This window comes from Monodon monoceros, unplaced genomic scaffold (genome assembly GCF_005190385.1).
Source record: "Monodon monoceros isolate NGI ecotype Baffin Bay Population unplaced genomic scaffold, NGI_Narwhal_1 Super_Scaffold_9, whole genome shotgun sequence".
Taxonomy (NCBI): Eukaryota; Metazoa; Chordata; class Mammalia; order Artiodactyla; family Monodontidae; genus Monodon; species Monodon monoceros.
The window spans coordinates 47,550,227-47,562,904 of NW_021703786.1; the positions used below are offsets into that span (position 1 = coordinate 47,550,227).

Sequence of the window (12,678 nt, forward strand, 5' to 3'; positions counted from 1 at the left end):
TGTGGGATCCTCCCGGACCGGGGCACGAACCCGTGTCCTCTGCATCGGCAGGCGGACTCTCAACCACTGCGCCACCAGGGAAGCCCATAAATGTCACTTCTTTAGTCACCCATTCTGGGATTGCCCAAGCCTGTCTCCGAGTGGGGCCGGCCGGAAGGACAACGCTTCCCAGAATTCCCTACGATCTGGTGCAATCAGCACCCAGGAACTACAACTCCCAGGATTCTGCACGCGCCCCGGGGGCGGGGCGTTCTGGCGGCGACTCCCGCGAAAAGGAGATGGCAGAGGGATCAGGGTCTCGGCATCGCTCGCTGTATAAACTGCTGGGCTCGCCGCCTTGGAAAGAGGCTTTCAGGCAGGTGAGTGTGGGGTTTGGAAAGCCTTGGCCGGGCTGTCGTCACTCCCCTAGTCCGTCCCGGCAACCGCTCTCCTCCGTGCTTTTCTCTCAGCCCAGCCGGGTGAAGCAGGTGTCCGTGGAGGTGGACCTGGAACCTGAGCCTCTCGCCTGTAGGTCCGGGCCTCGGCCACCGCCCGGCCACTTCCGGGAGTTTCTGTGCCTTTGGGTGTGGCATTGCCCGGGCCGGCCCGGGCCCAGGAAGCCTTCCTTTTGGACTCGGGTTTGCTTTCAGTGTAAAGTGTGATCGCGACCGCACCGCTACATCTCTACGGTGGCACCACCATCACCCGCTGATGTCGGGTTGGTGGACACCAGAGAGGCACCTTGTACACTCACCGCAAGCGAGAGAGACGTTATGTCTATTCCACAGAGTAATAGAATAATTAGACATTATTTCTAATCCCGGAAATTATTTCTCTTCCTATTCCAAACTATTTCTTCTGAGCCTCCGTCACTAAGTCTTAGCAGGGTTGTAGCCTACGGTCAGTTCTGACCTATCCTGAGCTCAGTCTGGTTCCTGTAAGTACTATGGCCTGTCTTTCCAGTAATCTCTGAAGTAGTGGATATATCCCAGGAAAATAATCTGATGCTAGAAATGACTGTCGACAGCAGGATTTCTCAATCCTGGTTCTTGACATTTTGAAGACGATAGTTCTTTGTTGTGGGGTGCTGTTCTAGGATTGTAGAATGTTTAGCAGCCTCCCTGGCCTCTACTTACTAGATGTCAATAATCCTACAGCTAGAGCTGTGACAACCAAAAATGTCTCCAGTCATTGCCACATGTCCCCTAGGGGACAAGATTGCCTGAAGTTGAGAAACATTGTACAGGATGGCGGCTACCAGCATCATATCGAGAGTAGCAAGAATTAGGAAGCGGGACTTCCTGGTGGCGCAGTGGTTAAGAATCCGCCTGCCACTGCAGGGGACATGGGTTCAAGCCCTGGTCCTGGAAGATCCCACATGCCACAGAGCAGCTAAGCCCGTGGACCACAACTACTGAGCCTACGCGCTAGAGCCCGTGAGCCACAACTACTGAGCACACGTGCCACAACTACTGAAGCCCATGTGCCTAGAGCCCATGCTCTGCAACAAGAGAAGCCACCACAATGGGAAGCCCATGCACCGCAACGAAGAGTAGCTCCCGCTCACCACAACTAGAGAAAGCCAGTGTGCAGCAATGAAGACCCAATGCAGCCAAAAATAAATAAATTAAATAAATAAATTTATTTAAAAACAAAAACAAAACACAAAGAAAAGAATTAGGAAGCAACCTAAGTGTCCTGTTAGCACAGCGGATGCTGCGCTATTATCACCCAACCATTAAGCAAGCTAGCATTAAAGATAGACTATGAAATATGTCAATCTGGAAATACGTGACCCAAGCATTGTAATTTCACCCATCTACACATGGATAAGGGCTGGAGAGGAAGGTGCCAAAATAACAATAGTTGGGATTAGAGTTGAAATTTTGTGTCTATAAAATTCCTTTAATGTTTTAACAACTAATCTAAGAGGTGTTTTTTGTTTGTTTGTTTTTGACGGAATTGCCTTTTCTGCCCCCTCACCTCTTTCTCCTTCTTCCAAGGGATGCCTGGAGAGAATGAGAAACAGCCGGGACAGGCTCCTAAACAAATATCGCCAGGCTGGAGGCAATATGTCAGGAGGAGCTCAGAACACCTTTCTAGTGCAGGAGGTGATGGAAGAAGAGTGGAATGCTTTGCAGTCGGTGGAGAGCTGGCCAGAGGCCTTGGCTCAGGTCAGGCTGGGATGTGTTTTTAGCACCAAGGATGCCAGTGTCCTCTCTCTGCCTATTTCCCCAAGTCCTCTAAACCCATCCACCCTCCAGCCCCCAGTCAGGATTCTAACGGCCTCTCACCCAGGTTCTTCTACCTTTAACGTTAGACTCTTCTAGATTAATTAATGGTTCATAAATACCAGGCTGTCGACCTGCTGCATCATTGCATCAATCACTTCTGAAACTGAAAAGAAAGAAATTTCACTCATTGGCTGCACCCCTGGAGCTTTTGATTCAGTAGGCCTGAGCCAGGAATCTCTCTTTTTAAAAAGGTCTCCAGGAACTTTCTTGTTCTAATCTCAGGCAGGGTTAGGAACTGGGTGTGGATAGGAGACCATTTACCATGTATCAGGAAGAGCACTGGATTGGAAGTCAGTAGTTCTGGAATTCTGATCCTGGTTTTGCTGTTGACTCTTAACTCTGCCTCTTTGAGCTTTGGTTTTCCCATTTGTAAGATGAAGAAGATAATGTTGTCGGTATTGTGAGGACAGTATAAGAAACATGTGGGAAACTGCTTTGAGAACATCAAGGCTCTCTATAATAAAGAGGCGTTACTTGGTGCCTTCTATGTGTCCCACATTGTGCCAAATGTCTGAGTTACATAATCACAATGAGTGCGCACAATAACCCTCTCAGGTGGCTTTTATTCCCACTTTACAGAGGCCTGAAATGAGGTTGACAGAGGTTAGGAACCTTCTAATGGTCACAGAGCTTTAGCAGAGCCATATGCTTAGCTGCTACCCTCTACTGTCTCCCCCAAATGTGGTGCCATTATTTTGTCACTGGCTGGTTCATCACCTGTTGATGCCTTGCTCAGCGTGGCCGCATTACCGCATTGTCGGCACATTCCACAGACGGACTGGGTTGATTTCCTCAGTTAAATCTGTGTTCTTCAAGCCAGCCTCCAAGTGTGAATCATTGTGGGTCTTGTCAGCTGATCATAACTTCAAACCTCTGCTGACCCTACTTTCTCTTGCAGTTGGAGGAGCCGCTGGACCTGGCCGTGCTGGAGGAAATCCAACAGGAGCTGATTGATCAAGGTGAAGTCTAAGAATAGTTCTTCCTGCCTATATCTCTAGCTGCTCTAATGCTGATGCTTTTTTCTGAACAGAATGTTTTTAACTCATTATTTCCATCTTCAGTCGAGTGTCTAGAAGTCTCTGTTTTTCCTCTAAGGTCTTGGCTGTCTGTCTTCCCAATAATAATAGTCATTGTTTCCAGGCCTTGTGCTCAGACCTCTCCTTCCATGCTATGGTTCTCTCCTTATGATACCCCTACCAGGTAGCGTGAGACAGAAGAGTGGTGTCTTACACAGGTTGCACAGCTGGTGGTGGAGTTGGGAAGTAAAATCAGTGTTGTGAATCCAGTTCCCGTGTCTATTCTATCCGACAGTACCTCTCTGTTAATAGATTAGTAGTAATCCTGTCACCTTACAGGATAGTGCATGATCAGATCTCTTGCGCTACCTAATTTAAGTACCTTCTCTTGTATCTTTTCTTTACTGACTCCCCAGGGTCTTGTGAGCGCCCCCTTCCTGCGGAATCGTAGCACCACAGAGTGCATAATTTAGCACCTTACATAATTAAGTCATTTATCTCACATAGCCCTATCTTGATTAGGCTTAGTTTTTATCATCTGTTAGAGATAACAGACTCTGTAAAACTACAAAACTATTTGTAGGCTTAAATAATATGTGTAGACTTCCGAGCAGTGCCTGGCATATAGGAAGTTTTCAATACACAATAGCTATTATCTTGAGGACGCAAGAGCATGAACTCTTGGCCTAGACTGCTAAGATTCACCTCTCAGCTTTACCACTTTAACTTGTGTGGTGCCGGGCAAAGCACTTAATCTCCCTGTGCCTGTTTCTTCATCTTCAAAATAAGGAAGTAGTAGTGAAGAAGTTAATATATATAAAGAACTTAAAACAGCATTTGACACATAGCGCTATGCAAACGTTAGTTATTATGATTGGTGTGTTGACTCCAGTTAGACTGTATATTCCTTGATTTTAATTCTTTTTTCTTTTTAATTGATTTTCTCTTTATCCTCGCCTGCAAAACCTATCTTAGTGGTGAAACACAGGACTCACTAAATATTTCTCTTGGGGTATATTGAATTTAAAAACGTGCAGTGATAAGAATTTGCTGTGTTCTGCCATACTCAGTCATAAGGAACCCTCTAGAATAGAGGTCGGCAAACTTTCTGTGAGGGGCCAGATAGTAACCATTCAGACTATGGCAGCTACTTAGTTCTGCTGTTGTAGTGTGAAAACAGCTACAGCCCACACATAAACCAAATGAGCGTGGCTGTTCCATTACAACTTTACTTAAAAAATGGAAGGTGGGGGACTTCCCTGGCGGTCCAGCGGTTAAGACGCCATGCTTCCACTGCAGGGGCACGGGTTCAATCCCTGGTCGGGAAACTAAGAGCCTGCATGCCCTGTGACATGGCCAAAAATGTTTTAAAAATTAAAAACGTTAGGTGGGCTGGAATGGCCTGTGGGCTGTGGTTTGCTGACCCCTGCTCCGAAGCCTAGATGGTGAGCTCATCAAGAGCAGGGACCAGCCTTCTTCATCTTTGTACCCCAGGCCTACTAAGTACTAGGGCTTGTTGCATGTTTGCTACACACGTTCTGAACAACACAGAGCCCGAGTCTGTGGACACTGGCGAACAGCTCACTTTAGACTCAGCCAGGTGGGCCTGGCGTCCGAAGCCGTCAGCGTCCGCGTTCTCCAGCCGCCCCTGGGACCCTGCCACTCTTCATCTCTGCCCCTGTGGCCTCTGGAGATGGGTGTGAAAGTTGTCTCTTTGTCTCTTAGCCTCATCACTTCACAAGGAGAGGACAGACAGGAGGGGAAAGATCCAACAGGATGAAGCCTGAGCAGTAGTTAGTGACTGGTTGTGTGATTTTGCCCGCATTTTTCTCTTGTGTGGATGGTGCCTTTGAAAGTGAAGCTTAGCACTCAGGACAGGGCGACCCAGGTGACGTGCGGTGAAACACGCCAGCTGTCCTCTGCCTTGCAGAACAGTCCATCATCAGTGAGTACGAGAAGAGCTTGCAGTTTGATGAAAAGTGTCTCAGCGTCATGCTGGCTGAGTGGGAAGCAAACTCCCTCATCTGTCCTGTGTGTACAAAGTAAGAGTTTTCACAACCTTTTCAGCATTAATTGTTCCCATCCCACACTCCAAGGTGAGTGGAATTTCCCCCCAAATCTATTATCTGGGAAGGTTGGGGGATCCAGGTCTGCTGGCCGTAATGCTCTGGGATCCCAATTCTGCTTCCAGGTACAATCTGAGAATAGCAAGCGGTGTGGTCATGTGTCAGTGTGGCCTGTACATCCCATCTCATGTGAGTGTTCCTCACACAGACCGTGTCACCTCTGCACACATCTCTTCCCAACTTCATGTTCAGTTCACACTGGTAGCTTGCAGTCATCCATGGTGAGAATACAGACAGCGTATCTGTGAGGTACTTATTAATGTACCGCTGCTTAAGAGCTTTATAGAAAGCCCAGTTTAGAATTGGAAACACTTGTATCTGATTTACATAAAATTTTTCCATATATGAAGACACAGCTGTATTCAGAATTTTAAGTGTCAGTGGTCTTAAAATACAGGAGCCCTCTTATCTGACATGATGTGGCTAAAAGTTTGCCAGTTCGTTGAAGTGGTAAGTTGTACAAATGAAACATTTTATAGGAAGTTTTAAACATATACACTTATTTGCCAGTCCTTGAGCGAGGCTCTGCTGATTGGAGAGCTGAGGTTTTTTTTGTTTTTGCTTTTTATAAACTGCTCTTAAAGCGCATAGTCTAGCATTTCCTGTTTTGTTTCTGTAAGTGCATCAAGAAGCTGAGTGCACTTCAGGATTTTTTCCTCCCCATCTTTTACCTAATTCAACACCTTTTCTTTTTAGGGACTCATCTTTTTGACTGTTTCTTCAATATTCCACTTATCACAAAAACATAACTTTGTTTCATTCTCTTATTTCATTGGTTTACATAGTAGATAATTAAGTCAGTCAGTTACAATAGCAAGTTCAGTTAGCACAGAGGTAGGACCAAGCAGCACTGGCTCTTGGTAAGGATACACTTGGCTGGTAGAGGCAGAAACACAGGGAGGCTGGGAAGCCTCCCAGCCCTGGACGTTCCTGGTGCGGTGAGCATCAATCAGTGTTCAGGGCAGGAGTGGAGAGCGCTGGTCCATCTGGAGAGGCGGTCAGATGGACGTTATTTAAGAGATCCTCTCAGCACGATCGTGAGCGTTTCTAAAGGTCCGAGAAATCAGGCCATTACAGCAAGCCAGTTACAGGATGGTGTGAGGAATCGGGATTTTCAGCCTGTTGACTATGAGACGACTAAGGTTAGCCTGTAGTTTAACTTTTCTGTTTTTCAGTCTCCAGAGGTGACAGAGCAAAAGTTTCGCGCCTGTTTAGAAGACAGCGTGAATGAGCACAGTGCATGTTGTCCCCATACGCCGGCATTTTCGGTCACTGAAGGAACAGAGGAAAAGCCCAGTCTTCTCATGAGCTGTCTGGTACGCCTCCCACAGGACCCAGTGGTAAAAGCGGGTCGGTGGTTGGTTTCATTCCCACCCTGGTAGAAATAGCTTACAAAGAGGTAAATGTTTAAAAATGCAGTTTATTCTCTGAGGAACTTTACTTGCATAGAAAAGTGAAGTCACTTCAGTTAAAAAGGCCAGTCATTCCCCGAAAGGGGAGGGACAGAGGCAGCCCAGCTACTGGAAGGAGCACCATAAATGTCATTACTGGTTGCAACTTTTAACCACATATTGAGATTGCTTTTGTGACTGGAATATAATTTAAGCTAACTTTTTTCTATTTAAATTCAGGCTTGTGATACTTGGGCTGTGATCCTCTAGAGCCAACCCTGATGCACACGATCTACTGGGTTGGAAACAAGTTCTGTCTTGAGAAGGGGCCTTGTAAATACACATCTTTCATTTATAACTTATTTTGTATTAAAACGTTTCAAAGTTTTCTCTGCTCTTTGTGTTTCGTAATGCAGGTTGAAAGGGAAGGAGTAGAAATAGAAAAGACCAATCACCTTGGAGATTTTATTGTCCATCATTTTGTTATACAAAAATCTAGAAATAACAGGTTTGTAGAGAATAAATGGTAAATCAGAGGCAACAGAAATAAGTTAATATTGAATTATTTTCCATGATATTGGGATGAAAACCATTTCAAAGCATGTGGGTCCGGCTTCAGAGTAGGTGTTGTTCACTGGCCAAAGCCTGCCATAAAATTAAGGTGTTTGGCAGCTTGTCTTCTCTATTGGCTTTTGACAAAACCTTTGAGGTCTTCGAGAAAAGTAATGTACTCCTGGTGCTCCAAGGCTGTGCTGAGCTCTACCAACTCATCAGCGAAAGTGTTGTCCACCCCTCGGTCCGCAAGGAAATCCATTAGGTGGTCGTATAAGCCCTAAAAGGAGAAACATTGGTTAAAAAAAAAAAAAGAAGGCACCTGAGACACTTACTTAGATGCTTCTTTGTGTGGCCTTGGACTAGACCCTCCCCTGTAAGGCCCAAGGGCACCATCACCTTATCGAGCACTCACCCAGTCCAGGGAATCTGTGCTGAGCGTGTAATTCGTGTCCTTCCAGTCAGAATCGCCAGTGGACTGAAAGCTCACTTCCTTGATGGAGAAAATGTCACTCTGGTCCTCCTCTTCTTGTCCAATCTGACAAGAGACAATATTTGGGGAAAACTGAAAGGTTTCCCAGGACAAGCCAGACTCGTGCAAAGAAAAGGGACTATTTATAGCTTGAAACTCAGATTTTAACCTTGCTCCCTCACCACCCCCACCCCAGTCTTCCCAGTTTTGCTGGTCTAAGCTAGAAAATGTTAGTATCAGCTAAATGGGACCAGGAAGGTCCCCGGAGGCCCTCCTTGTCCCCAGGGCTGCCAGCACTCCACTCTACATACCTCATCTTCTGGAAAGTGACAGTCCAGCACAAGGGCCTTGTTGCTACCATCCTTTACAACTTCAACCACAAAATTGGGAGTGGACGTCAATTCAGGCTGGGGAAACAAGAACGAGTCAGTAAATGTCTCTGTTGGCAGGGGTCTGGACCGAAGGTCTCAGTTCAGGGGGTCTGATGGCCACTGCTACGCTATGGTGTTCCCAAATAAGGAGCCTAGGATCTTTTAACACAGAGTATTAAAGCCATGTACCAGCTTGTTCAGACAGACTGGGCTGAACCCACCCTGTGGATCCTTTCTAGAGTTGTAGACTGTGTTTTGGATGGCAGAGCATCATATATTTAGTACAGCATTTCACTTCTATTAGCCACGCTACTTGTTTAAAGAACATACAAGGTTACATATTAGAACCTAATACGTACTAGGTTCTAACCTAATTCTACAAGGTTAGAATCAGGAAATCTGAACTCCAGCCCCAGCGAGAGTGCCAATTAACTTAATCTTCCTGGGCCTTTTTCTACATCCATACACTACAAAGCTGGCCTAAAGCTCCAAAATCCCTTCCCAGCTGTTTCGGGATCTTCCTCTATTACAGCCCAGGACCACAGGCTGGTGCCTCTGGCTAAAGCACAGCAACCCCCGCTTTGAGGGTGAGCCAGCCAGTGTGTGTTGGGGGCGGGGCGGTCCTAGTGCTGGGCCAGCGCTCCAGGGAGCTGAGCTGGGTCGTGAGACAATACCATGCCAACCCAGCCAGAAAGCCTGGGGACCCTGTGGCCCTCACACTGGCTGGTTTCTAGGCTGGGCACACTGCTTCCTAAAATGTCTGAAGACTGAGCACCATCCAGGTCCAAGCAAGAAGGGCAGCACCTTAAGGCGAAGTGTCTGACGCCCCTGCCTGGTGTTTATCACCAGCCTGGGACGTGTGAGAGCACTCCTCACTTGGGAATACTCCAAATGATAATTTACCTCCTGATCATGGGAAGGGTTAAGACAGTTTCAATTCCTCTCTATTAAGTGAACACAGGGCAAATTATAAAGCCTAAGCCTAAAGGTAACAATTTACTTCGCCCCTGGGAAAGAAAAGGGGCCACACAGTTCTGGTGCTCTACAAGAAAAGGCCCAAGGATGGCTGTCCTTTGCCTTCTCTCCTAGTGCTAAGAGAATTTAAACAACACAAAAACCAATGCTCCTCCTGCAAGCCCCCAGAACAGCCCGTGGGAAGGCGGCGGCACAGGCTGGTCACAGTGTTACAGACTTGCCTCCTGTTCTTCAACCTTCTGCCCTTCAGAGGGCCCCTCCTCCCCATCATATGCGGGTGGGATGCTGTTGTTAATGTTGAAAGTGACGGTGACCCTAGAAAGGCAAGAGAAAACACAACAGAGGATGCCCTCTTAACTGAGGAGTAGATACTGAGGCTTGCTACAGTTAAAAATGCTGCTGAAACAATGCACCTCTGATCTGCAGAACTTCCAAAATGCGGGTGCCTGCATCCCACCCACAGATAGAGATTCAGCAGGTCTGAAGTGGGCCTACTATGTGTTGGCTGCTGGAAGTCAATTAGGCACTTGTTCCTCAGCCAAATACAGTCATGTGTGGGCTCCTGTCACCAGGCCGGCATCCAGGGCTCACTGCCAACCTGTGTCCACTGGCCACCTCCTGGCCACAGCCAACTGACACTGCCACCCTCGTCTTTCCAGGGCACCTTCCAGTGCTGAGCAGCTGAGAAGCTGGGGGCAGGGGGCAGAAGCGTCCTTTAAAAGCTTTTCTCCATTAGAAGAAAATCTGCCCGAGAGGAAGGGAAGAAGGAGCGCTGGAGGGCTGTGGCATCAGCTGAGGATGGAGAGCAGCCCTGGCCCCATGGAGGGGGGCCTCACAAAGAGCAACACTTGCTGGGGAGCTCCCTGGTGGTCCGGTGGTTAGGACTCAGCGCTTTCCCTGCCGTGGCCTGGGTTCAATCCCTGGATGGGGAACTAGGATCCTGCAAGACACAGGGCACCGCCAAAAAAATAAAAGAACATGCTGCAGGACAGGCTCATTCCTCAGAGCAGTTGTGGGAAGTTTTATAATCACAAAGCAGGCCACAAACACCAACTAATGACGATCTTCAGTTGCAAGAACCTTCACCTGACGTATCACGTTCCAAAATTGGAATCTAAAGTTGAGAGATCTGGAACGAGCACTGCTGGGTTGCAGACAACAGTGCACTGTAGCCACTCCCCTCTGGAGCTGTGCTAACTGGCTGCCTTGCCGGTTTGAGGTTTGAGGTTCAGCCACAAAATCTGTCTAATCTGCAACAGTGCGGACCAAGCTGACGCCTGGGCACAGAAATGAAGTTATGTTCATTAGAACATTACTTATAATGGCCCCAAACTGCCTACGACTTACCCCAGGAAAGTGGTTTAGGTCACGTTACAGAATACATGATTGACCTATGAAGGGAAAAACACTACACCACCAAAACAAAACAAAAAAGCCAGAACCCTACTTCACAGCATATACAAAAATTCACTCAAGGTAGATCACAAACAGCTTACGCAGGTCAAAGTCTTCCCATCTTTCTCATGGTGACCCTTACTACACGGCAACCCCACCCTTATCTTGCTTTCTCAACTATAAACAGAGTAGGAGCTTTGTTTTCCTCAGCCAGAACCTGTAGTATAGTAAGTCAGCATTGCAAATCTGAGATTCTGTCGGTGCTGTCAGAATTTCTGAATTTGCGTGCGTAGATTTAGGCAAGGCATAGCCTCCCTCACCAGCAAGGGTTTAAGTGACTGACGGCTCTACTGGTCCAGTAGGCTCCCAGCGACTTGGCTTCGGTGCTACTTGCTTACCATCTCCGTATGAACTACCATAGCACATAAGTGTGCAGTGAATGAACGACCTGGAGCTTACGAAATTATCCAAATGAATCCTACGATCTCTCGGAAACTACATGTCTGTTAAGTACCTGCCTTAACTAAAGGCTGTTGTGGATAAGTCAGGGCAGGTCCTGCAGGGTCATGGATTTGGTTCCCTGGAGTCCATAGGCCCCTGGTACTTACCTTTCTCCAGCAACTTTCTGCACTAATTTGGCTTCTGTCCCATTCACTTCCAGCTCCCAACCTCCAGACATCTTGGGAAGAGACTTATACTTCTGTATCTTCTTTTCCTCCTTAATCTCATCACTGAGGAATTCAACAAAAGCTTTGTCCCCTACAATGGAAATAAGTTACAGAAAGAGCCAATCAGTCTAAAACGGAAAATGACCCAGGTTACTACAACCAGAGACCTGTATTTGGGCTGTTTCTAATACTTCTGCTATTAACGGTGGCTCTGGGAACTTAACCCAACTCATATCCATTAAGCCTCAGTTTCCTCATCTGTAAAAATGCTGTAAGCTATCAGTGGGAAGCTGAGCTCGCATTCTGGTAAAGTGATTCCCAACAATGAACTCCTTAAAACGTTTCAAAATAAAGTAAGAAAAATTCGCCATTACTCTCTTTCACTTGCCAACAGACAACACCACGCTACTCCCAAACGCGACCTTGGGCTTTTGCAAAGTTCTATTTTCGAGAGACTGAGAATTGAGTCGGCCTCCAGGGCTTTACAGCATCTCTCCCCGCAGAGTAAAACAGAGGTGGGGGAAGACGGGAAACGCGATCACGCGTGGGTTTAACCCGCTGGTCGCCGATCAGTGGGAGAATGTTCTGGACTTCAGGGGCGGTTCCGGGCTGTCCACGCGTGGTCTACACTTCCTCGTCCCGGACTCCCCACCCCACCCAGGCCCTGGCCCCTCACGTCCCCGGCCCACGTGCACGAGTCTTACCTTCGGTGTGCAGTCCGCCGCAGCCGCAGCCGCAGCCGCAGGGCCCCCAAGGCCGCAGGAGACCGGGCAACTGCACCGACCCGGCGCGCACGCTCAGCAGCCCAAAGGGCCGGGCGCACGGCCTAGACGCGGGCTGCAGCAGCGGCAGGGAGGGCGCGGCGGCGCGGATGCCAGCGACAGCGGTGCCCAGGACGCGGGGCACGCAGCGCAGCAGCGGCAGCATTTCTGCAGCGGAGGCAGAGGCGGCGGCGGACACGTGCGGATACGAAAGACAACTCTCGGCAAGAGCGACGACTCTTCGCCACTGCGCCCCCTAGATCTAGGGCCGCCGCCGGAAGTCCCGCCCCCTCCCCGGGAAATGCTTCCGCGCCGCCGCTTTGCAGACCAAAGGCACAGCGGGCGGGAATGCGCCCTCTGCTGGTGGCCTCCGGTGTGGCCTCCCGGGGAGGCCTGGAATCCGATTCCTGAACTTCTTTAGCTGATTCGGCTTGAGTCTGGTGTCCCAGGCTTGCTGTTTAATTGGCCAGCATCCGTTCTCTCCAGTGGCTGCTTACACTCTCCAAATTTCCATCTACTGTTCTCAGGCACGGCCGGGATCACCTCCCATAAGAGGCCTTCCTGGAACTTCCTCCTCTCTTCCCTGAAAAACAGACTCATGCCTGGGCGACCCGGCCCCTGTGCTTCATTCTTTTCTCAGCAGAAACCTCCTGGCACTGCTGGCTTACCTGGCAGCTG

At 48.4% G+C, this 12,678-nt stretch overlaps 2 protein-coding genes across 3 annotated transcripts; one reads left to right on the top strand and one right to left on the bottom strand.

Annotated features, from left to right (window-relative positions):
* The first annotated feature begins 239 nt into the window (after positions 1-239).
* Positions 240-7,194, top strand: RPAIN (RPA interacting protein). Of its 2 annotated transcripts, XM_029213261.1 has the most exons (7): positions 240-359; positions 1,983-2,153; positions 3,172-3,232; positions 5,220-5,331; positions 5,481-5,544; positions 6,591-6,731; positions 7,047-7,194. In XM_029213261.1, the coding sequence occupies exons 1-7, from the start codon at positions 279-281 to the stop codon at positions 7,074-7,076; spliced, it is 660 nt and encodes a 219-aa protein (XP_029069094.1). In that variant the 5' UTR covers positions 240-278; the 3' UTR covers positions 7,077-7,194. The 2 variants fall into 2 exon arrangements, 1 of the variants encoding a protein (XP_029069094.1); XR_003792087.1 differs by lacking the exon at positions 7,047-7,194 and having other exon boundaries at positions 5,220-5,385; positions 6,591-6,712.
* C1QBP (complement C1q binding protein) lies at positions 7,157-12,285 on the bottom strand. Its single transcript, XM_029213260.1, has 6 exons — positions 11,944-12,285; positions 11,180-11,330; positions 9,398-9,491; positions 8,142-8,237; positions 7,774-7,896; positions 7,157-7,638 (listed from the first exon to the last, which is right to left on the bottom strand). The coding sequence occupies exons 1-6, from the start codon at positions 12,164-12,166 to the stop codon at positions 7,489-7,491; spliced, it is 837 nt and encodes a 278-aa protein (XP_029069093.1). The 5' UTR covers positions 12,167-12,285; the 3' UTR covers positions 7,157-7,488.
* Positions 12,286-12,678: the final 393 nt, after the last annotated feature.

Bases quoted from the DNA above. Each gene is read 5' to 3' on its own strand.
- RPAIN (XM_029213261.1), top strand. From the start codon at position 279: ATGGCAGAGGGATCAGGGTCTCGGCATCGCTCGCTGTATAAACTGCTG. The intron at 2,154-3,171 runs GTCAGGCTGGGA...TTTCTCTTGCAG, and splicing joins GGCCAGAGGCCTTGGCTCAG to TTGGAGGAGCCGCTGGACCT. The intron at 5,545-6,590 runs GTGAGTGTTCCT...TCTGTTTTTCAG, and splicing joins GCCTGTACATCCCATCTCAT to TCTCCAGAGGTGACAGAGCA.
- C1QBP (XM_029213260.1), bottom strand. From the start codon at position 12,166: ATGCTGCCGCTGCTGCGCTGCGTGCCCCGCGTCCTGGGCACCGCTGTC. The intron at 8,238-9,397 runs GCAAGTCTGTAA...TTGTTTCCCCAG, and splicing joins AGAAGGTTGAAGAACAGGAG to CCTGAATTGACGTCCACTCC. The intron at 7,897-8,141 runs GTATGTAGAGTG...GTCTCTTGTCAG, and splicing joins GTCACTTTCCAGAAGATGAG to ATTGGACAAGAAGAGGAGGA.